Below are 24,541 nucleotides of genomic sequence, written 5' to 3' on the forward strand. Positions count from 1 at the left end.
GTACAAGAGCCAGGCAGGGACCTGGGAGACAGCTGTATGCAGCTACTGTCTAACTGCTTCTCCTTGGGAGATAGTTACAGACCTTGGGAACACAATGTCAGAGCAGATGCCCTCAAAGACTGCAGGTCCCAGCCACCAAGGATCTTGGTGTGACAGGGCTGGGAGCACCAGAGAGATGGGGGGACCTCTCTCAGATGGTTACTTTCTGACCACGTGGGAGACTGAGCCCAGACAGCACCTCAATCACTACAGAGGCACATCCTACCAGTGAGGGAGACCCATTCCCACACTGCCAGAACTGTCCTAACAAATGAAATCCAGGAGGCACTCCCCCTTCCTGGCACTTCATTCTGGGCATGTGGATCTGCAACAGCAATTCCTGTGTCCTGATGTGTCCCCTGCACCTCCAAAAGCTCCAGACACCTCCTTACCTAAGCATCTCAGAAAGGGTTGCTTGGTCCTGGACCTCTTGGCTATGCGGTATCCAAGGAAGAAATCTCCAGGGCAGCAGCTTGTTAGATATTGAGGCCATTGAGACTCCAGATAAGACCAGATAACACTAAGACTCCAGCTCCTGTCACAGCAGGAAGGAAGGACAGATGGCAGGCATCTAAACCTGACATCCATCTACCACCAAAATGCTGCTCCTGTCCCATTGTCACAACCACTTGCTTGTTCAGCTTCCTGCCACAGAAGACCAGTGTCCACATCTGTGACCACTGAACCTCATGGCCTCTCTCCTCTGCCAGGGAACTTCTGTCCACTCCCTGGACTTCTCTCCCTGCTAGGCATTGCAGTCCCTACACCTCTCCTGTTGCTTCCTCACCAGGCTCCTATCACTATCTTTCCCTCCAGGGAGGCTGCCCTCTTAACCTCTCTCCTCCCATTACTGCCTGCTTCTCACACATCCCCTGAACACGGCGCTTCCTGCCTCTCGGCAAACAAACCCCTAGTTAGTGCCCTGTCACTTCAAGGCATGGTGCAGACAGTGCCATTTGGGAAGGAAGTAGCCTTTTGCCACTGTCTAAAGGAGGTGGAACTGGGTCAGAGATGGGGTTAGAAGCCCCGATGCCCAAACTCCTTCCCAGCTCCCATGGCTTGGGTCCCAGAGAGGTTCGACTCTATCGGCCTCCAGGAAGAGCAGGTACGCTGTACTCCCAGGGGACCCAGCAAGGCCACTGTGGTGCATCTCACCTTGGGACAGGTTCCCTGAGACGAAGCGGAAGAAGCAGCTGATGAGATTACCCAGATGCTTCTTGCAGCTGTGCTGGTAGTGACGGCTCCGGAGGTGGGCTTCCAGGCATTGTGGAGGCTCACCTTCCACCCTGGTCCATGCTCTGGAGGCCATCCTGCCTCGGTCCGGTGCGCTGCAACCCAGCTCTGCTCCCACCCCGCTCGGCCTGCCCCAGGTTTCCTCAGGGACAGCGTGCGGTGCCTTCGCCTCCCGCTGCGCTGACTTTGTCCTTTCCTGGCCACCTGGAAATGCTTCCCTCCGCTCCCCGTCAGGCTGCATTGCAAAGATGTGTTCTCCTAGCCGAGCGGTCCTACTTCTCCACCTCCTTGTGTTGTATTCTCTTTCTCCCCTGCTGACTCCAGGAGTCCCAGTGCTCCCCTCCTCCTCTTGTCAAGCCCCACCTGGCTACTGCTCAGACCTTTCCCACCACGCTGGTGGCTGGTACCCCTCCCTAGCCTGGAGAACACAGCAAGCCAAGGCAGCACTGCCTTTGCATCTTCAGCCCTTTCTGTCCAGGGCCCGGTGAGTCTCTGAATTCCTGATCTCCTCCCATTAAGGATCCGCTTACGCAGAAACTCCACCTCAGCCCCTGGTCTCTCCTGGGAGCCAGGGGGAAAAAGCACTTGCCTGCATTTTAACCCTAAGCCTCCTGGGTGCTTTGCAGTCCTCTTTGCATCCTTTTTGTCTCCCTGTACCAGGGACCTCCCTCAGAGGCCACTGTCACTACCCACAGGGGGACAATATTTCCTTGAAGCCCCCACTCCTCACCCTGCTTCACCTTCAGTGGAAAGACTCCCGGTCCTCTAGCCAGGTGCTGCGTGACTGTCATCTCCAGCCATTAGCCAGACTAGAGCTCAGGTCCTCCGTCTCTGGGGCCACTTGAGCTGATGCAGTGCTTCCCAGTTCACTGGCCCAGGGATGGGGTCAAGGGTGGACCGAGGGGGGGGGGGGAATCAATTGAGCCCTTGAAGCTAAAAGAGCCCTAATTCATGGTTCTGATTCCTGCCACAGTCAGTCCAAGGGAAGGAGGTGAGCAGGGTGACAGAGCCTAGGGCTTGTGTAAGTCCTTAAAGTGAACAGCTGCTTCCCAAGTCTGGCTCCCATCTCACCTGGAACCAAGAGGCACCCCAGTCAAGGCCAGAATCATTTCTCCCTTTGCCTGGTCTGGGACTGCCCTCCCCACATTTTCTTGACCTTCACAGTGCACGTCCAGCTCCCTAAGTGGAAGTGCTGCATCCGCAGCCCCGAGTACCAGGGAGGTGTCGGCTTACTGCCGGGCAATTCTGCTTCCATTGGTGTAATCAGACCAGCAGCACCTAGTGAAGAGCTGACGCTTCAAATCCTAGTAACCACAGCCCATATGCCCCTCTTGCCAGCTAACCCCATGCACAACAAAGACCCAAGTACCCAGGACTGCTTCTCCTGGCACACCTCTGGCACAACCACCAGTTGCCCCTGCTGTCTGATCCCCCTGTTATCACACCCACCCCACAGTGGCATCAGGGGAATTGGGCAGAGAGATGGTACCATGGTGATACTGTTCCTGCTCTCTAACTGGTGTTGATAGTGAATGGCCAGCAAAGGAGCTGCAGATAAGAGATTTCCCCTCATTTCCATTTCAGTGCATTTAATTGTTAGTGAGCTACCAGCTGGAGATCCCGCAGACAGTTCTGGGCATTTCAGCTGTCACCCAGCTGAGACTGGGGCCTCTTGTACACAGAGAAAACCCCTGGCACAAAGAGCTTACAGATTTTTTTTTATTTTAAATTTTCCATATTCCAAGCCAAATTTCCCAATCAAATCCAAATCTGTGAGTCGGTCCAGAACCATATGTGGCCCTACTACCAGCAAACATCCTCCAGCCCCATCTGGGGCTTCAGATGTTTCCAAATCCTTTGGTGGGCATCCTACTTGAAGGCCCAAGCCTGGAGGCTTGGGGTTCGATGCCCCCAAGTTTTACTTGCCCTCAGCCATATGGCTGCAGGAGCAAGCTAGGCAGGAATCTCCCCTTTCCGTAAAGTGAGCATAGAGCCAAGACCTATCTGCTCCAGTAGCTAAGTGGGAGGTTTACTATACATTACCTTGGCAGGTACTAACCCTGTGCCAGGAGGGCGGTCTTTCCCAGGTGTGACTAGGAAGACCGCCTTAGTAGTCATGGTGTTTCCCTTGCCAGGTAAGCATAGGACTATGTTTGATCTGAGCCCGCAAGAGGACAAAGAGCTTGCAGATGAGATGGGTGTAGGCCAGAAGGGGAAATGGATGCAGAAAAGAGGAAGGGGATCCCCTGCAGGCACTCAGTAGGTCAATGGCAAAAGTCAGATATAGGTACGGGGTCTCCCAACTCCCAGATTGTCCTCTGGGAATCATGGCATCCTGTGGAATAGAAACAGCGCAGGAAGTGCCAGGGCAAACTCTCCCCATTCTGTCTCAGTCTGGCCCAGAGAGAAGCCTGCCCCATGGCTCATGGCTCCAGTCCTTGGCATCTCTGCTGACCCTAGAAAGGTGGCACTGGGTCCTCTGTCCTGAGCAGGTCTTGCAATGGCTTTGCATGTCCTGGGGTGTCACTCTGGGCTGGCACTATGCTGGGCACCACAGCAGAAAGCTCCCAGGCCTTTATGAATTTCAACCTAGAGGACATTTCCCCATCAATGGGCAGCTCCCCCACCCCCCAGGAGCCTTTCAGGACCTCAGCAACAGGGCTTCTCTGATACTAATGGTCACATAGCTGAGTATGGAAGTGAACAGTCTCCCACCATACATCACACCCAAGCCCACCGACCTCTGATCACACCAGGCACAACCTCACGCTGCCACGGGAAGCAGGTGTTCCACCGCCTTGCAGCCCCGTCCAAGAGATGGCTGGATATTGCTTTCTTCGAGGCTGGGCTTTGGACCCCCTGTTCTTGAGAAGTGAACTGGGCAACTGCCCCCTAGGGCAAACTGATCACCATCAGCAAAGTGTGATCCATAAGCACACATGCACTGCTGAACACTGCTGCCCCAGTACCTGGAATATCCAGTTTGCTGAGCACAGCATCCCGCTTTCTTGGGGATGACAAACACCCAGGCTACCTCTAGAGGGAAGCAAAACTCCAGCAAAAACTAGGATCGCTGCTTGCTGACTGCACAGGGGATCAGAGCAGGCATGAGGGCACATCTGTGGAGAGCAGACAGTCTGCCTCTCCTTCGGTTGGAGAGCTGCGAGGTTGGGAGCCAATCCTCCAGATTACGTGGGTGACAATTTTGCATTGACTGCCTCCGTCTTGCTGCAGAGTGGAGTTTGCTGTCAGCAGCTCTTCAACCTCTCTCCCAGCACCTCTGTTTCTACAATGCTAAAAATAGATCCTGGAGCCCCATCCTGTTCTCTTCTGCAGTCTGAAAACTGGATCCGGTGTGCATCACAATTCACTGGACTTGGACTATCTACCCGACACACAGAAGCCAGGCAGGGACCCCCTAGACACTGCTGCAAGGTGTACAGCCTTGCTGTGATGCTATGCAAGAACAGAGGTGACAGCTATGTGCAGCCAGAGAGTTATCTTGGGCTACAGCAAAGTGTGTGAGCTTCCCTGTGACTGTCCCCATCCCAGCACAGTTAGAGAGACCTCAGTGCATGCCTCCAATTACAAGTAACTAAGCAAAGCAACAGCAGGGGTGGCTGTAAATGCAGCCCTGGCAGGGCAAACCCATACAGACTACCCCTTTCGACCCAACCTTAGAAACCTCTTGACCTCATCCCCAGCCCTGCCACTGGTCTCATGTGCCCCACAGGATCCCCTCAGCCCTGCCCATTAGCTCTACTCCTTACCGGACCCCTGGGGTGCAGCACTGGAGAGTATCCACTTCACCAGGCAGCATTTCATCAGTGCCTTACGAGTGAGCCGGGGCTTCTGCCACTTCATGTTCTCCTTCTTCCCTGGTGGAGTCTGCCTCGAGTCACCCAGCAGGCTCCCATCCGTCTCCTTGGTCTCATCCTGCAGATGAATGAGTGGTCAGTGCCCTGGGTGGGTGGGCATCACAACCAGACAAGACTCCCACAACAGCACATGCCATGGCCTGCCAGGGTGCCCCACTGCTGGAGGCAGGGAGAGCTAAATACAGGTCTTCTGTGAGACACTGCTTCATGGCAAGTACCAGGCAAGGCATGGGGAGTTGTGAAGGTCTACTCTTTCCAGGAGAAGGGCTAGAGTTGTTTTTCACCCTTCTTCCCCACTCGCTGCTGCTGCTCCACCACAGCTTCTTGCTGTGCCCCCTCTTCCATGCATGCAGAACCCAAAACTCCCCTCCAAGGTAATGCATGCCATGTATGCCAGGTACAGGCAATGCACTAAGTGCACTGCAGCCCTGAGCTCAGGGAGGACAGGCCAAAACCCTTGTCTTCTTGTTCACCTTGGCCTGGGCTGCTGCTAAGCTCAGGCCTTCCCATCCCAACCCCAATCCTATGCCGAGCAGGGCAACCGCAAAGTGACAGGCATTGTGGCATTTTAATAATAAAGAGGTCCCCAACCCACAGCAGCCTCTGGCGCAGGCCCTAACAGCTGGCATAGCAGTGAACTGAAATGAGGACACTGGGACATCTTCCTCTCTCCTGAGGAAGGGCGGGGAGGGTGCTGGATGGGAGACCACTTCTGACAGCAGTTTAAGACACCCTGTTTGAGTCTCTGCACCTCAGTTTCCCCCTTGTTGGGGTGGGACCTTATTCATCAGCAGATGAGCAGGTTGACACCGCTAAGATCCCCCACAATGGGGGCCTCACAGGCACACTTCTTAGCAAGCATGTGCTCACCTCTCCCCAGTCTTGCCCTGTCCTCGCACTGCTCTTCCCCATCTCCGAAGGAGACAGCTGTAAAAACCAACAGAGCCGCTTCCGTGATGAATAATTGATGCTTTTATTAAATAGCCCATTTAAAACATGAACCGGCCTCAATCGGTTTGTCCTTCTGAGAGGGCTCAGCTGTCTAAGCAAGAGGACGTGGTGGTGCTTTGGGCTGGGGCAGGGCTGGCTGGAGGCAATAAGAGCCCAGCTGCAGTACTTGCCACCCCAGGACCCGAGTCCTCAGTGGACAGTCATTGACTGATGAGCATAGCAGCACTATGCAGAGGTAGGCAGGCCAGGACTGCTAGATATGCTACTGCCTGGAGAAACTGAGGAACAAAGAGTCTCCTGACCAACCTTAGCAAGAAGCTTCTCTGAGGCTCTGGGGACTGGACTTGAGATTATCTTGTCTCCTTAACAGGGAGGGAGCTGACGTGGTGAGTGACTCTGGTTTAAGCAACTCACTTATGGTTGTCTTCTGAGTCAGTGGCTAAGCTGGGAAGGGAACCCAGGAGTCCAGAGACCCCATCCCTCACTTAAGAGACACTAGATCAGATACCTTCCTGCTCCAATTCCCCATTGGTGTCTACACACCAGGCTGACAGCAAGTCAGGAGGTGCCTGAAGAGAGTTTGCACCAGAAGCATAGTCCAGGCTCTGGCTTTAGCAACTGCAGCCCTAGGACCTAGCTGTGGTTTTGGAAGATCTCTGGTCTGAGCCTGATGGAGTGAGACCTGCAGGCCCCAGGCAGCAGCAAAGGGGTAGTTCTGGTTACAAGGAATCTGCCGTCACAGAATCCAGTTGGCTTCCACCTGTTCCCAGCACCTCTGTTGGAGTAAGGCTTTAGGAAAGCCCTGTTCTTCCCTTTCCCAGCCCCGGAACCACCACTCAGGCCCTAGACCTGCTGTCCAGAAAAATAGGCAGCAATTGGGATGAATAATGTAAGGCTGCAGCAGGGGAGCCTGTGCTCACAGATCAGCCTCATCCTTAGCATCTAGATGTGTCTCTTCACCCAAAGCTGTCAGGCAGGAATGGCCCATGCAAGCACATGCCCAGCTCCCTGGAACAGATGCTGCGACAACATGACTGTGTGTCAGTCTTCAGAGCTGAGCAAGGCACTTCCCCAAGGGTACATGAGCTGCCCAGGGTATGAAGAGAACTGAAAGCTCCAAGAAAGCCAGAACCAGCTCTCCACAGTGCTAGCTGGAAAGCATCTCTCCTCCTCTCTCCGCAATATCTAAGCAGGCTGCAGCAACGCACTGCACACAACTGCTTTGGTGGTCCCATGCTGGCTGCAGAGAGATGCGACATATGATTCAGTGCACCAAAGAGGCTCCGTGATATTTAAGCACCGAGAAGAGTTGGAAGCCAGCTACGCCACGCAGACAGATGCACTGTATTCAAAAATGTGAATTTCCAATCATCGAGAGGGGAGTTTTAACATGTCTAAATGTGTGCGTGTGTGTTAAATAGGTGCTTTTATTTTTGAGGATGGTTTTCCCAGCTGGGCAAATTCGGGCTCATTTGTGCTCATAAATTACAGCTAACAAGCTTTTATCTGAGGTGGCAGCCAAGGTTGGTGGGGGCAGGGGGGAAGGTTGCAGGTTTCCTTGAACTCACTCCAAAAATCCCTGCCCAAAGGTTTCTTGGCATTCCAGGTTCGCTGCCAGGGGCAGAGTGAGCAAGACTAGGAGACTGAGAGTACAGGCCTGAAGAGGTAGGATACGTCCCAGCCCAGAAGTTTTAAGAGAATCCATTAAATGAGAAATAGGGTCGGGACTCCTGGGTTCTTTTTCACGGCTGTGCTGCTCATCCAAGCCTGGTGAGACCAGGGTGGGTCAGAATCTGGATCTGGTCACTTGGTTTAACTCACACCCATCTCTCCATCTCTTTCTCCTTGCACCTCCGGTGAGCTCCGTGGTGGCCCCAGATAGAGGTGACATCCTTAGCACAGCCCTCTGTTTGCAGTAGAGAAAGTCAGAGGTGCCCACTGAGGAAGGGGAAGGAGCAAAAGAGACACTGGCTGCCAAGAGCTGATGAGATGTCAGCACGACACGGATGCTCGTGACAGATGGTTCCCATGACAGCCCCAGGGGGTGGTATTCTACATCTGGAGAGCTGGGTGGATTTGCACATACAGGGAGCGAGCTATAGGAACATGGCAATGCTTCCTCCCAGCAAGCAATAGAGGGCATGAGGAGCTGGAGGGCTGCAGGTGAGGTGGGTACCAGAGCCAGGAAGTATCATGGGCTAGAGGAAAGAAATCAGAATCGTGGAGAAGTTGGACTGGAAGGGACCTCCAGAAGACACATCTAGTCCAACCCCTTTGTCTAAGGCTGGATCTTCCCTATCCAAACCATCTTCTACAAACCCATAATCTAACCTCTTCGTAAAACTACCATCCACCCTGACACAACACAAGGCATCACACTCAAACCTGCCATGTGGAAGGCAGGGGGACCACAGCAGCCAACGTCCTGCTTCTATAAAAGGTTGTTAATGTACGCCCAAGAGATCCCAGTCAGAGGGCCATGCCCCCTGCTACAGGGAAGGGCAAAACCCCCCATAGTCGGTACCAATCTGACCATGGGATAAACTTCCTTCCTGACCCCGATCGGTCTGACCCGGAGCGGAAGGGCAAGACCCTTTAACCAGTCACAATCCCAGGATTAGGGCAGTCCAGGCCCAGACCTGAGAGGCCTTGCACCCAGTCCCTTCCTGCTGTCCCCATGCCAGGCTGCGTGTGGGACCTTCAGTCTGACTTGCTGTCACCAGACCCTGAGGTACCACAAGGGGCCAAATTCCAGACCCTAAGAGGTACAAGCATAGGGAAGAGGATAAGAGGAGGACACAGACCTTTTCATGGCTTCACCTTTAGAAAAGAGGTGGCCACAGGACTACTGGCATTTTATGGAGACCCCCAAAACTGCAGCAGCCTGCCCCATCTCTCTGCTTTAGGCTGGTCCTCGTTCTGCCAGGGCTGAGATGTGACTGCTAAGGGCTGGAGATCTGGAGGGGCAGAGGGGAGGCATGCTCAACCACTGGCCTTGCCCCTGTTGTGGTGTCTGTCCCTCTTCCTCCCTGCTGCCCATCAATAATGCAAAGCATTTCCCCTTTTGTTTTCAGCTTCGCCAGCTTCTTCATTATTTATGAAGGCGGGCTAGTTTCAGCCAGCAGGTAAACCTCTTCCAGACACTGCCCAGCCTGTGGAAATGCAGCTTGCTTAAGAAACATCCCAGGAGCCTCCAGCACCGGCTTCCAGACCCCACAGTTCCTAGGACGTCGTGGGGTGTCATGAGTTTGCCATTCTCTTGTGCAAAGGCTCTCTGCTATATGTTTGCTGTATCTAGGGCATAGGCACATGTCTGATCCCAGTGGAGTTAAGTGAGAATCTGGATTCCCTCCCGTTATAAATTCCCTGGCTTCAGCAGAACATTTAACCTAAGAAATCCAGGAGAGTCTTGGCCCATCGCTAAAAAGCAGCCATCTCTGCAGTAGAATTGAGCTGCTGCGTACCATGTCCTGGTGCATCCCTCGAGGCACTCATGGTATCCACGAAGCCTTTCAAGTGTGCCTGGCCCAAGGACTGATTCAAACCACGGAGAATCCTCTGAGCGCCCATCAGCTTCTGCAGGCCTTGCTGGAGCCCGAGCTGCACACAGGTCTGATTTAATGATGTCTCTGACCGGACCCCAGGGCTCCAGCATGGAGGACAGACACTTCTTAAGGACTGAGTCTATGAATGCGAGGGAGTGATGGACTCAAACCATAATCCGTGGTCTGAGTACATGAGGGCAAAAATAGAGAGAACCCACAGCATGAGTGAGGAGCAGGCCCATGGGCTGACCTCAGGCTAGTCACAAGCTGCTTATGCCTCATTTTTCCTTTCTGCTTAAGGACAGGTGATGGGAAGCAGGTTAAAATGCCTAGGGCACAGGTATCTTCATCAAGGTAGCTTGGATCTTGGCTCCAGCGCTGCTTTTTAAAGAGCCAACAAATTGGAGCCAGTCCAGAGGAGAGCATGAAAGATGAAAAAGGTTCAGGGTGGCTGGGCAGGGCTGTGCTGCCGAAGGAAAGGCTGAGAGAGATCTAAAAGTACAGGGAGGGACCTTCTAACAAGGAGATGAACCAATTATTCTCATTAGCAGCCCAGGACAGACAGGCTCCACGCTGCAGCAGGGGAAATGTAGGTCAGACATCAGGAGAAACCTGGTGCTCCTTTCCCTCCTGTTCAAGATCTCAAAGGGTGCTGGAATTGCTAATGAGTTCATGCCACCAGTGCGCCAGGTATTATCCTCATTACAGGATAGAGAATCGGAGATGTTGGGGTTTAGTGATTGCAGCTCACAGCAAGTCGTGGGGTGGTGGGTGGTAAGAAGAGAACTCGCAAGTCCTGGCTCTTTGCTTTCCTGTCCTCATTGCTTGAGAAGCTCTCTGCACAAGCTGGGAACAGCACCCAGGGGCCCTGCCTCAGTCACCCTCCTGCAATGGCTGGGCAACACTGGCTGCAAGAATAGTGACTCGCTTTTTCTCCCTAGGTTGTGGTCTGAGCTGCACTGAGCCTGGAAGTCTTTTCCTACCTTCCTGCCTGGATCTGTCTTACTCCCACAAAGCAGGTCCTAGGTCTCGCAGTGCATAGAAGAAGTGAAAAATGGGGAAGAGCTGTAAGCAATAATCCCAGTTGATCAGGCACTGAAGAGGGAAAGAGCTGTGTGAGCACCCATGACATGGTGAGACTGCCAGGATCCCTTGCAGGAAGAAGCGGTTAATTATCAGAGGTACAGCTCTGCACTCGGGGCAGCCACATGGCACCTGGGGCAGTGCCATCTCCTACTACGCCAATTGTGGCCCCCCTCGGTTATGCTGGTGGTTGTGATTCTTCACCGTCCTACCAGGAGTCCTACCAGTACAAGCTATCACAGGGACCTCTTCCTTGAGAAGCACCACCAAGGGCGACCAAAAATAAAGGGACCTGGGCAGAGTAGAAACATGGGAGCGGGACCATAGACAAGCCAACACCTGCTCTCACCTGGTAGGCCTGATCAACTGGGCTGCTAATGAAGACAGGATCGCACTGCTTTCAGCATTGCCACAAAGCAATGTCAAGACAGCTCAGCTGGACCAACTGACCCATGAGGCTCCTTCCAACACTGCAATAATATGATTCACCCCTAACAGTTAAACCACATTCAAACTCAACTGAAGAGGTGCAAAATGGCCTTTCCCAGGTCCCCCAGTTCAAGGTATAAACAGATCTCACTAGGACACCAGTTCAATCCAGCCTGGGTCAGGGGTGACCAAAAGGTGCTTACACCAGCTGTGTTCAGCAGCCTATAGGAACTGAGAAGTGGGGTTTGAACTAGGGTAGCAGGGGTTCTCTCTCTCTCTTTTTTCTTTTGCAAAATGCCTTTTAAAGGAACAAAATAAAATACTTCAATTCCATTCAAAATGATATTCCTGGGACGCTTCAGCTTTTAAAGGAAAAGCACTATTTTCAGAGCTCAAAACACTGCAGGGATGGGGCGTTCCTCTGCTTCCCTCTCTGTGTCCCCCTGGCTGGAAAGACGTGGGTGAAAACAAAGAAGGGGAAGAAGCTGTTCCTTCTTGCCAGGAAACTTTGCCTCTATTTTTTTGTGTCCCTATCAAAAAACCCCCGAAACATTTCACTCCACACAGCTGTTCTGGTCCAAGAGCTGTTTTCTTGTCCCCGCATCTGAGGAACATGTTGGTCCAGCTCACTCAGGGATAAGGGGCACCTGAGTTCAGTTCCTCAAGAGCAGCTGTGTACAGCACGAATATCACAGCAGCCGCCCCCTGCTAGACCCACGCTGGTTTGCAGGGCTGAGCAGTCCGGGAGTGCCTGAGCACCAGGAACCAGAAATCCCCCTTCTCTTCCCTAGACAGCCCTGCTCTCCAGAACAGAGCTGAGTTTGGCAGAGGGCAAAAAGCCAGGGGTGCACCTGTCCTGGGAGACAGCCAGAAGGCTCACGGCTGAAGGGAAAAATGCTAGAGGGAAAGGCTGGAGGGAGGGGGCGGTGGAGAGAGAGCGAAGAGGGAATCAAAGAGACAGGCAGGAGGAGAGAAAGGGAGCTGAGTGACTCTATGGAGATGAGGAGGGGCGAGGGAAATGGGAAGGTGGGGGGTCATGGCAAGGAGGGAGACAAGGAGGGCAGGGGGATAAGCTGGCAGGGGGAACTTAAAGCATGGGGGGTGTTGGAAGAATAAAAGGGGAAGGGCATGAGCACAGCTGGAGACTTCTACTGAGCCTTTCCTGGCCTGTCCTTGCCAGCCCCTTGTCCCCACCTGCCTAGCAGTGACCCCAGTCCACCCCTCCCAGAGCTCTCTCCAGGCAACGCATGGCTGGGGACTAAGTGCCAGCTGCTTAGCGGTGTCTCCCCACCGGTGTCACACCCTGCGTACCAAAGAGCCTGGCCAGGGGCACAGCCACATCCCCCCAACACAGCATGCACCTTGCCCCCCGCTGGGGATGCCCCAGCCCATGGGGGAGGATGGTTTGGGGAGGGGATATCTTGCACCAGCCAGCCAGCCACCCTGGAAGCCCAGGGACCAGGAGAAAGTTTCCCCTTGCTGCATCTTGTGTGGAAGGCCACAATGCCACCCCCCCTCCCTCCCCCTCGAGGCACTTGGGGCTGATGCGTGCTGCTCCCCCCAGACTGCCCATGCCCCCCAGTACCTGCATGGCTGCAGTGTGGAGCCCTGTGTGAGGGTGCTGTCCAGTGCCACCCTGGCTGTGAGGATGGGGTTGGGGGCTCAGGGCTCAGCGCTGCTGCTGATCCACCGCCTCGGCTGCCTGCCTTCAGCACAGCCACTTCGGAGAGCAAAAAAATAGATGCTGCCTGCCTGCCATTAACCCGTTCGGTGCTGCCTGCACTCCAGCGCAGGGCCAGGGCCAAGGCAAGCCCCTTGCTCCACTGCCAGGACCCACCTCCTCGGCCCAGCCCCTTCTGCTGTCCCCACCTTTAGCAGAACCCCTTAACCCTTTTCAGCCCGGTAGGATAGATTCTCCTTTGCACACACACACATTGCAGCATGCCAGGAGCTACTGGAGAAGCTACATGTGAGAGACAGACAGTGATGATCTTGCTGACAGATGGATGGACAGACAGATGGGTCGAGGCCAGATCTCTTGCTAGGGCAACTCACAGTTTGCCCTTAGTGACAGGGTGAGACAGGGAACAGGGCATCCTTTACAAAGCAGGTGACGGAGCCTTTGAGAAAGGGAGGGCTGGTAGACTCCACATCACAGTGCCTGGCACTCAGGCAAGTACCTGCAACAGTGCATGGTACAGGCAGCACCCCCCTTCTCCCAGGCACAAGGCATCAGCACACCACCCTCCCTCTTGCATGTATTGCCGGGAGACATCAGTGCTTCTGGGAAGGGATGGGGCTGCAGGCAGAAGGCAAAGACCCACTGAGCTCTGGAGGAAGGTTCTTCCTTGTTCCCTGCATTGTATTAACAATGGGCTTGTGGCTAATTCCCTGCCTGGGGACACTTGAACACTCAGATAAGGACCCAGAGGCTTCTTCAGGAATGCCTTGGTTTTCAAAGGGCCTCTTCTCTATATGCTCTTGAAAAATCCCACTTAGTCCCTATCTATAAATTCAAGTGCCCAACTTGGCAAATCTGGCCCTTCTTACTTTGTGTGCTGTGAGATGGGCAAAACGCCGCCTCTTCCTTATTTTCTCAGTTTCAGGATGAAAACGGATGAAATCACTCGGGCTCGGCTATGTAAATCTGGCTCCCTTACTGTATTTATTTGGACTGTGGGATATAATTGCAGTCTGAGACTCCATCCTTAGCAGCTGTTTGTGATCTGAATGATGCATTTGTTGGTGGAACAGGCATAGGAAAGGAAAGGGAGAAGATCCCGGTCAGTGCAGTGAACATGAGAAGCAGCTACGTATCATTTGTGCTTTGGTGAAAGGGATGTGAGAGGAAGGAATAAAACCCACTTTGCGCTGAAATAACCTGGTCTGAGAGTTTAAGGAAGCTCTTCAGTGTGTTCACAAAGAGGACATTAGCTCTCTTGTACAGATGAGACACCGTGACAGAGCTGGGAAAACTGTCCAGGTCTCTCATGTACCAAATGAGGACTGTATCCTCTTCTATTTAGTGTGACATAAAGATGCTTAATAGTTGGTACTGCCCTAGAGCCAGGGCCCACTCAGCCCCACTCAGGGTGAGGAATCTGCTTCTCCTGGACTCCTGTCAGCTGAAGTCCAACTGTGAGATCCCAGTGGAGCTCAGGAGCATCTCAGGTTATTAACTGTGATCCCATCATTGGATTCATTCAGTCGTAATACTCTAAAGATGAACAAAGGACAAAAGACAAGAAGGGACCTCCTGACTCACTAAATGCAGCCCCTGCCATCACAGGCAGTCACATCACATATAACTCATCAGACCAAGTTGATTGTCTGCACTGTTACTCCTATTAACGGTTGGTACCAGACCCTCATTTCATTGATGGCTAGAAATTTGCTTCTAGTTTAACCCTGAATTTATTCAAATTTCCAGCCTTTTGTTCTTGCACCAACATTTCACCAGCTCTTCTCTCTCCCTGGGGTGTCTCCCCACCTGGATGTATTTAGAGACAGCATCTGTATTCCCCTCTCAGTCTTTGCCTTGTTGCAGTAAGCAAGCCAAGCTCTTTCAGTCTCCTTCCAGAGAACAGGGCTTCCTGCCTCACTTCTCTACACCCAGTGCAGTTTGAGTTCCTCTCTCTTGAACATGGGTGCCCAGAATTGCACCCAGTCTCTCAGGTGTATCTCACCAGTTCAATGTGCCCCATCTCTGCTGGAAATGCCACACCTGACGCATCCCAGGGTCAAAGTGCTCCCGACACAGAGGATGAAACCTTCAGGGAAGGACCAGCAGCCCCTAAACAAAATCCCCAGTCTGCCAATCAGCTCTCCTGTTCTCCCTATCCCCATATCTCCATGGCCCAGGGTTTTCTCAAAGACACCAGGTTAGTTCAATGCATCTACCTCCAGTCAAACCATGTTGCATTTGTCCTTTTCCCATTTGCTTCTCAGCATTTTTTCAGTCCTTCCGTTTTGTTCTAAAACCTTGAGAGCAACTGAGACCAGAACAACTGCTCTGTAGTTTCCAGGACCACTTTCCCCCACTATCCCTTTTTTAAAGAGAGGTGCTACATTTGCCATTAACCAGGCATCTCACCCTGATGTGACAGAATTTGTGAGAAACCTTGATTTCATGTGCCAGTGGGATCAAGAATATCCAGCCACCCTCTAACATGAACACATAGAGCACCTTGGTTTTCGCTTCCTCCACAGATGTGGCAGCCTCCATTGCTATACACTTTGCCCCCCCTGCGCCATGCTAGAATAGGCTCCTTACTGAAAACACTTCATTTAGCTGTGGGGCCAATGCCAACATGTCGTTCACCTCCACTCCATCCTCACTGCATAGCAGTGCAGCTTCTTTTATAGCTCCCATTTTACTGAAGCAATTGAAGAACCTTCTTCTATCTGTTTAGCCTAACTCGACTTACAGTTCCCCCATTATCCTGACACTTCCAGACCTCCAAGACATACCTTTCAGACTAGATCAGTCAGAACAGATCAAATAGTTTTTGTGCCTCTGACTTAAGGAAATACTAGACCTCCTCCAGATATAAGTTCCTAACTTCTTCACCCCAGTAGACTTGAATAACTTGTTCTCTTAATTTCTCAAAGTTCATCCTTTTCTCATTGTCAGCTTTAATGACTGATTTTTTAAAAATCTTTCCATTTCCATTAAACTAAATTAACTCATGATCACTCAATCCAGGCTTCTTGATTTCTCCCCAGCTAGCTCTTTTCTAAAATATTAAACCAACTACGTTTAAAATAGCTTCTGGGTTCAGCAATGGGTGAAGAAATCTGTTATCTGTCCCACCCAAGAATAACCAGGCTCAGCCATTTTTAGTTCATTTGTTCTCTGATCTATATCTGGGAAGTTAAAGCCTCCCAAATTGATGCAATTCCTGGTAGCATTTCTCTCTCTGATGACAATGCAGAGGACTCTATCCACATCCAGAGCCAACCTTGGGGGTCTATAGCATAGCCTTGGTACTATACCACAAGAACATCTTGTACAAGCCTTCCCCAAAGCAATTTTATACCCAGGCCAACTCTATAATCCACGGTATCACTTCTGACCACTTCACAGTCCATCCCATTGCTGAAGTGCAGTGACAACCCCCCAGCTTTACTACTCTTACTGTTTTCACTCTTACAGCCTCCACCCTTCACTATCTGTGTCCCAGTCATGAGGGCCATGATTCTGGCACGATAACTAGCTCCATGATGTGAAGCACTAGCTCTGATTCTTCCATCTCGCTGCCGTCTCCTTGCATTCACCCACAGCCATCTCTAGCCTCACCCACTTTCCTAGACAATTAGGTACTGTTCTTTAACTGTACTGTCCATTCGACTGCAATATTCTTCAGTCTTAGTATCCAGCCTCCTTGCCCTTCAGACCCTTGTTTACCCGAGTGGCCTCTTCCTAGTTATTAACAACAGGTCTGGAAATGACCCCAGTCTCTCTCAACCTTTCCTTCTCATTTTTGGTTTAACGCTCTTCTCCTCAGCTATGCCACCCTTAATCCCACCATGTACTAAGGTGGATCTATCCATTGAGACTATTTTCCAGGGCTTGAATATCCCAAAAGCTGCCTCATAGCCCCAATCCTTTGGCTGCCTGAAGATCTTCATCACTTGGAACACCTTTGTCCTCCCTCTAGAGACCAGATGAATCCCACCAGATGGTCCCCCAGAGCATCTTCCCCAGGGCCTGCGTCCATCTCATCGGGCCTCTGGCAGCACCGCTTATCCCAATGTGAAGGACAATCCGTGGATTCTTGTCAGCTGCAGGTCTATGGTTAAGAGGTTTGCTCCAGGCAGGCAGCATGGCCTTGCAGTCTCTGGGGTTGGCCCGTTGAAACAACTCCCATAGGCCTGTCTCTTCTGCCACACACTCTCCTCCATCTGTTAGCAGATTGCCCTGTTTTCTTTCAGTCCTCCACATAGCACCCTTTCCTCCTTGGGTTTTGATCCCTGGGGACCTCCTTCTCTTCTTCTCTTACTGCCTGCTTCTCCTGGTGAAGAACTGCTCTCACATGGAGCAAGAGCCCTTCTGCATGCAGCATCCCCTGCTATCCTGCATCCACCACAGCACCCATGAAAACATTTCCCTAGAGAATAGGCGCAAAGAGTTGATGCCTAGTCTTCATCATTCATGGTTTGGGACTGATCATCATAGTCACATGTGGTTTCCACTCTCATTGGACAACTGAAATGTGCCCCACTGGAAGATGAAAAGCTCCATGCTTTCCTGTGACAATTTTCTTTGTAAAATCCACCCCAAAGTGCCCAGATCTGCAGGCACTGTCATGAACCAACCGGTTCTTGCCTGGATCCTCACACATACTATATCTCATAACTTGACATCCTGTCATGATGTGCCCCATATAGCCACAAAGATATTCAGCGCCAGTAATTTAAGTATCCAGCCACCTTCACCCAAGGCAAAACTCCCAATGATTTTCCATGAGAGTTTTGGGTGCATCTTATGGGCCATTGTGGCATTTGAGTTACAGAGGGCAGAACTGGGCCCGGGGGTCGAATGCTACAGAATTAGGCTCCAGCACTGCTCACAGGTTGGGAAAAAAAGGGTGATATGACAGCCGTAGCAGACCAGCCCCTTTACTGCTTGGCTCAGCACCTCCTGCTGGATGTCCTGAAGGCCAAGAAGGCTCCTTCCGAATGGACTAATGCCTGTTCAAGCAGTGCACAGGTCGGCAGGCATTGACCTTACCGCCTTCTCTCCCCCACCAAACCCCAGAGGAGCTTTTATTTTTACTTACCGCATCTTCAAACATCTCCTGACACGGGGGAGCCCCAACAGGCGACTATCGACCGACAAGCCACGGAGCCTGGACTCGCAGGAGGAAAGGGAAGGGGAAGGGGAGGTGGGCCGAGGTCACAGACACGGCGCTTTGCTCCAGCCGAAGCGGTTCAAAGTGCGGTGGAGGCTGGCATGAGATTGAGGGTGATTCCCATCTGGTTAATCTCCCCGGCTCTGCCTGTCCCTGGCAAGATGCAGAAGGGGAGAGGCTGGCGGCTGGTTTTGTCCTTGTTCAAACATCCCTGACAAAGGAAGCATCCCTATGCCAAGTTTACCTTTCAGGGCCATTATTCCCTCTCCGTGACATGCAACCCGCCAGCCTACGGCTGCTGGTTGCCATGGCAACCCAACCCATCGCCTCCTCGGTTCCCCCCTTTTGCGCCGTGGCTCTCGCTCTCACTCTGTATTTAAGGAAGCCAATTAACCAAAGATTCAAACCTCTTAAAAAAGTGGAGCCGTCAGCTCCGGAGCATCCAGGGGGAAACTTAAAGGGGAAGCTCCCTGCTGCCAGGCAATGGAGGGAACGAACTCCAGGCTCTGCAGACAGGAGAGCCCTGCAGATGCATCTCCCCACTCCACAGCAAGCCAGGAGATTCGGGCACCATGACATGTGAGATCCCAGTCAATCTAATTAAGGTCATAGTATCTGCAGACCCTGAGCCCCTCACCCTCTGCTGCATTTAGCCACACAGCGTCTCTGGGAGGCTATCGTACCGAGAGGCATTGAAGCAAAGCAGCTTGCCCAGAAGAAGTTGGTGGCTGAACTGGACACCAATTGCAGATCTTGGCCAATGCCGTAACCACTAGCCTATCCTTCTCCCCAGACATTCATTTTTGCTTGCATCCTGGGAGATCCCAGCAGTTAGGTCTGTGGGATCTGCATGCTGGGAGACCTGGGCCAGCAGATGCATACCAGGTGGCAGGAGATCTCTACAAACCGATGTCTTTGCTCTGCCATTAAGAACCAGTTGTTTACCAGCTCTTAAGAGATCACTAGATGCAGATTCATACTTTCTGCATCTGATGGACAACCTGAGAGCAGATCCCTATGCCGTGTATTTTTCCCTGTGTGGAGAAATCCCTTATTACAGCTTCGAACCCTGAAAGTAGTTCTCTGTTAGTGCTGATTCCTAGGAAGAGATCCCTATTTAATCTCCTTTGAAACAGCCCTTCTGAAGAACAGATCTCTGTTTTTTAGCTTCAGCAAAGAAAGATCTGCACCCAGCGACTCGCTAGGTAATGCACTATGTATTCACACCAGTCCTGCCGACGGCCTAATTATAATCAAACCAACATGTCCTGGGTAGAGTCTCAATAACAGGCGGTTTAAAGAGCCCAGCCAGAATCACACACCATTAGGCACTGGGGTGGATGCAATCTGCTCTTTGCTAAAGAAAATTTCATTTGAAATTCTGTGCAGCATTGCTGCGCCCTGACATCAAAGGCATGACTACAATGGACACGGCAGCATGGGCTATCTTTGGCAATCCAGGACAGTTTCATTGGAAGAACAACCCAGCACTGAAGACACTGCTGACCCCATAACAGTCCTTCTAGAGGGCCTTGCACACTGAGAGATTGAAGCGCCATGATCATTAATCCTCTTTTGGGCACAGGGAGATGAAGGGACTCCACCCAGGCCAGTGAGTCTGTCCCTAGGGGAAATGAGCATAAGAACCAGGTGTCCTGGCTCCCAGCCCTGTGTTGCAGCCGCTACATATACATCTGTCTATTCCAAAGGCCCGCTTGCAGGAGGCTTCCCTCCATGCTTCATCACCCGAGTGACACGATCATCATTTCTGCCCTTAAACACATCAGAGAGCTTCTCTGAAGTCTCACACTTATGTTACTAGCGACTGGAAATACTGTGGGCCCTTCCCACTGGCTCTTACTCATGTTTGGTTTCTGGAGCTTTTTATTCCAGTGGGCAAGAATACATCCTCTGCTGAGGTTTTGGCTTTTTGAGGCCTAGATGGAACCTGGCAAAACAAGAGCAGAGGAGAAAATATGAGCCCAGCACGTGCTGAGTTCAGAAACTAGCAAAGGACCGTGTGAACACGGGCATAGCATGCTCTTCAAGTTCCCGTGTGCTGTCATGTGAAGTTGCAGTCATGTACATGTAAGCAAAAAGCCATTGTGTGCACAGCAGTCTGTGCCTGGAAACATGGGTATGTCTCTTTATGCCCACATCCATATCTGAGAGCATGAATGGACAGACGTTTATCCATGCTCATGTGCACAGACTCTTGGGGTGCATCCATACACTATTTGTGTGCACATACATGTACGCAGACACCCTACTCACACTCAGATACTCATGCATGTGTTAGCTCAGATGAGATAGTTACCAGGGGAGAGATGTGGATGGCCTAATGTACAGGAGTCAACTTTGCCTTTAATAATATATGGCACATTATCGGAGATCTTTGGAGCTCTGGGCTCACTTCCAGTTGAAGTCATTTATAAATGCCAGTTTGAGAAGCCAGGACTCTTGCCTGTTAAGGAGTCTATTGCTATAACCACCCCCCCACAACTTCCCCATGTGTGAGGTTTATTTAGCCGGATTGCTAATTAGACCCACCAGATACAGTTGCATTTGGCTCCAATTCTGCAGGCATCAGTCTCCAATTGCAAATGGGGAAAGCCTTTTAACGGCTTGGGAGGGACAGAAATGTGGTTTTCTTTGTGTCTAATGATGCGTGTGAATGTTATTAATGTGTCATGGGAAGGGCCAGATCCACCCATGGTGTAATGAGCAAGTACAAGTATGACTACACTGATTTACACCAGAAGATGGGTTGGTCCAGGATTACAAGGAGAGGTGAGCGTTCATTAGGGAAAAGCAGGAAGGAGCAAGCGGACTTTGATGTGATACCTGGAGGCGGGCTGGGTGCAGCTGCCTGTGCATCTAGGGCGCTTGTACACATTTTGCATTGTTTAGATACAAACAGCGCCAAAGAGTGAAACAGTTTCTAAGACTGCAGGAACACCAGGTTGGGGAGGAAGAAGAGGGGGAAATAATTGCCCTTCTTACTAGAGGAGAATTTATTTGCCTCCTCTGAGAGTTAGGCTGCACTGTGGTAGGAGAAATGCAGCCAACAGAGCAGAGCCAGCATGTTGGTTTGACTGGAGTTGCTGCAGATTTGCACTCTGGAAATCTCATTGAGGCCTAGAGCCATTATTCATAAAGTTACTGCAGCCTCTCTCCAATGCCTGGATTACTTCTATTAATGACACTCATGTGGACTGAGAACTAGTCCAGTGCTTCCCTCCAGTTGCTCACAGCCCTCCCCTCGCACATAGGTACTGGACACAAAAATCTGCAACAAAACAGGCTGCCTGCCGCAGGGCCCATCACATACACATCACTGCGCTCTCTCAGCCCTTTATGGGAACCATATGACATACTCCCAGCTGACTAGCCCTGGGCCCTGATGCCCTTAAAGGGGTAGAGCACCCTGTTGCAGCCCTTTAGATGTTGCAGTCATTTTTCACATGGGGAAACTGAGGCACAGAAAGCAAGCAGCTCATCCCAGGGACCGCTCAGGACAGCAGGATGCTGCGTGGTGCTGCACACTTCCCACTGTAGCCAAAACTCAGCAGCTTGTAGCTTCCTTCTGTATAGGGGACAAATTCATCCAGCCCGCTCAGTACCTCTACAGATTTGGCGGTGATACAGAAGGCCTCTGCCACCACTGATCAGTCAAAGTGAATGTCCTCCCCGTGAACTGCATGACATAGGAAGGCAGAAACAATCCCCCCCATCCCCTTCCATTGCTCTAATCCAGTTTAATCTCAAATAGATTAGATTAACCCCACTCTAGCTTTTTAAATCCCACGCTGTGCCTTGTTAGCCCCTACCCCATCTCCTCCCACAGCACGTGGCAAAGACCCTCTTGCCCATGCTTACATAAGCCCAGCAAAGCTAAGCATCATTATCTGCCCCACGTGCAGAGCAGTCCTTTGCATTCTAAGCGTGTTTGCTACTAAACCCTGTGCAAATATCCAGAGCTAGGGCTGGACCAGCTGCCTCGGCTCTGCACCATGAATCACCAGAATTGAATGCTGTAATGCCCCCAGGTTAGAAAGAAGGTGGTGGTGTGGGGTAGACTTGCTGTATATTATGCTAGCGCTCATCTACCCCAACTGAGATCAGGGCCTTGTCATGCTAGGAGCTATGCATTCACAAAGAAGAGATAGCTCTTGGCTCTAAGGGCTTAAGTAGACAGGACAGACAAAGGGAAGTGGCAGCCCTATGGGCTAGAAAATTTGAACCCACTTGCCTCTGCTACCTCTGAGTGAAGCATTGATGGGAATGACTCTAGACAGCCCCATCAAAGCAATGCCTGATCCTTCAGGAGGCTGCAGAGAAAATGGATGTGCTGGAGGGGACAGCTGAATGCCAACTGTCCCTGAGTTTGAGCTCTGCAGCATTCCTGGGACCATCAGTTTGGGTCCAGCGGCACGGACTCAGCCTGTCACTTGGGTGAAACAGTTAAATGGAGCTCCAGGTCACTTGAGTCAGACTCTGACAGCCTGACAAGCCATGCATGTGCTGACAAAGAGCACAAAAGAGAGACTCGGGGTGACTGCCCATCAGGGGGACCGAGCTGCTGACTCTGCTGGTGTGTGTTTGTGTGTGTGTGTTAGTCTGCATACAGGCACTGGCCTCATCATTTGTACCAGTTTCTGTCAGCGTGTGTGGATAGGGCACACACAAACATGTGTGTATCAGTGCATGGGGGTGTACCAATTGGCACATGCTTGCATGCCAATGTGTCCATGTGTGCTCCTGCATGTTTCAGTGAGCATGTGTGTCTGCCCTTTCACTGAGAGTTTAGAAACTCTTCAAAGTGGCCTTTTGAGATCCCATGACACTGCTTAAAAATGTGAGACTTAATCCCATCATCTCTTCACCCCATGATGACCTCGGTCACTTTGCCTCCAGACATGGTAACACGCCTATTTCATAAAATTCCCTAGCATGCACAGTGCTAGCAGACACTCCATTATTATGGATTACAAATCATTACCAGCTCTGATCCTCTTATGCCCTTGCTGGGTTTTGTTTTTATTCAGTCTTGAATAGATTTTTTTTTTGGTGCAGTCACATCGGGATTGTTAGGTGGATTTTGGGGGTTTTTTGGGTTTTTTTTGGAACCACGTTAGACTTTTAACCCATTTCTCCAGCTCCCTCCAGGAGCTGATTTACTCACCAGCTGGAGTTAAAACAGGGATCTAAACCCTTTCACGACCACAATCCAACGGCCCTGGCTCAGGGAGATTGATTAACAACTGAGTAGGGAGTTCAAACCCTGGTCTGTAATACGTTCCTGGGATCTAGAAATGCAATTCTCTTAAGAAAATGCTGTGCCCCTAGAAATCTAGTTTAAATAAACTCATCTATTGAGAGCCTTAAATTAACCAGAGTCCTGGCAGACTGCTCTGCTGCCGGGAATATTGACAGATTATGATGCTGCCTGCCATACCACTGCTGATTGCCACATGCCCAGTTATACTCCCTGCCAGAGTGTAGCCCCATTAAATTTATCCTACAAAGAACTCCTCTGTCACATTAACAGACCCTGCTAGCAACTGATGATTGCAGCAAAATCCAGCTGTTTAAGGTGGCAGAACCTTACTACACATCCTGGCTTCACAGAGTAGGCTCCAAGCTACTTCAGCATTTGCTTGCATTCACTTAACTAAAAATTGAGTAAGAACAGAAGAGACAAAGGAAGGAGTAGGTGAGAGAGGATTATAGGTGAGAACAGTTGTAATAAGATGGCTAAAGATGGCTTATGGTGCATTTAGTTGTTTTATGCCAGTTCGAGCTGGTTTAGGATACACTATAGCTTAAAAAGAGAATACAAATAAGCATCTGAATACCAGTTAGTAGGAACATCTCTATATCTGTTATCTTTATTTAGGAAGCTGCTGAAATTAGGCCAGGTAACAGAGTATAACAATCTAGGTTCATCTGAGAAACCTGGCTCTTCAGCTTTAAACTATGGTTCTTGCTGAAGAGCCCATTTGCAAATGAACTGAGATAAGCAAGTTTGAAGAAGACACCAAACTGGGGGGAGTAGTGGATACGCTGGAGGGTAAGGCTAGAGACCTCAACAAATTAAAGGACTGGACAAAAAGAAATATCATGAGGTTCTATAAGGACAAGTGCAAAGTCTTGCACTTAGGATGGAACAATCCCATGCACCAAGGGAAGTTTAGGTTGGATAGTAGGAAAAACTTTCTCACTAGGAGAGTAGTGAAGCACTGGAACAGGTCACCTAAAGAGCTGGTGGCATCTCCATCCTTGGATGTTTTTAAGGCTCAGCTCAACAAAGCCCTGGCTGGTGTGATCTAGTTGGGGGTGGTCCTACTTTGAGCAGGGGGTCGGACTGGATGACCTCCTAAGGTCCCTTCCAACCCGCATTTTCTATGATTTCATGATTCTAAGTGCTTTTTTGAAAACTTAATTTTAAACGTAAGTAAGAAGTTCCTTTCCCCTACCAGGCTGCCCACCCCTCCAGGGCTTTTTAAGACTTTAGGGCTTGGAGAGT

The 24,541-nt window shown here is 51.1% G+C and overlaps 1 protein-coding gene across 3 annotated transcripts in view; it reads right to left on the minus strand.

The window, feature by feature from the left end:
• KCNIP3 (potassium voltage-gated channel interacting protein 3) overlaps window positions 1-18,293 on the minus strand; it is a 62,382-nt gene extending 44,089 nt beyond the window's left edge. Inside the window, exons 1-2 of one of the 3 annotated variants that reach the window (XM_059730560.1) lie at window positions 17,941-18,293; window positions 5,043-5,208 (exon numbers count right to left, since the gene is read on the minus strand). In XM_059730560.1, the coding sequence (XP_059586543.1) occupies window positions 5,043-5,208; window positions 17,941-17,955 (181 nt within the window). In that variant the 5' untranslated portion in view covers window positions 17,956-18,293. Of the gene's footprint in view, window positions 1-5,042; window positions 5,209-12,743; window positions 12,958-17,940 lie in introns of those variants that run through there. The other 2 variants (XM_019481132.2, XM_019481133.2) reach the window with 2 other exon arrangements.
• Between the last annotated feature and the right edge of the window lie 6,248 nt (window positions 18,294-24,541).

Source organism: Alligator mississippiensis, chromosome 7 (genome assembly GCF_030867095.1).
Source record: "Alligator mississippiensis isolate rAllMis1 chromosome 7, rAllMis1, whole genome shotgun sequence".
In the NCBI taxonomy this organism is placed as follows: domain Eukaryota; kingdom Metazoa; phylum Chordata; order Crocodylia; family Alligatoridae; genus Alligator; species Alligator mississippiensis.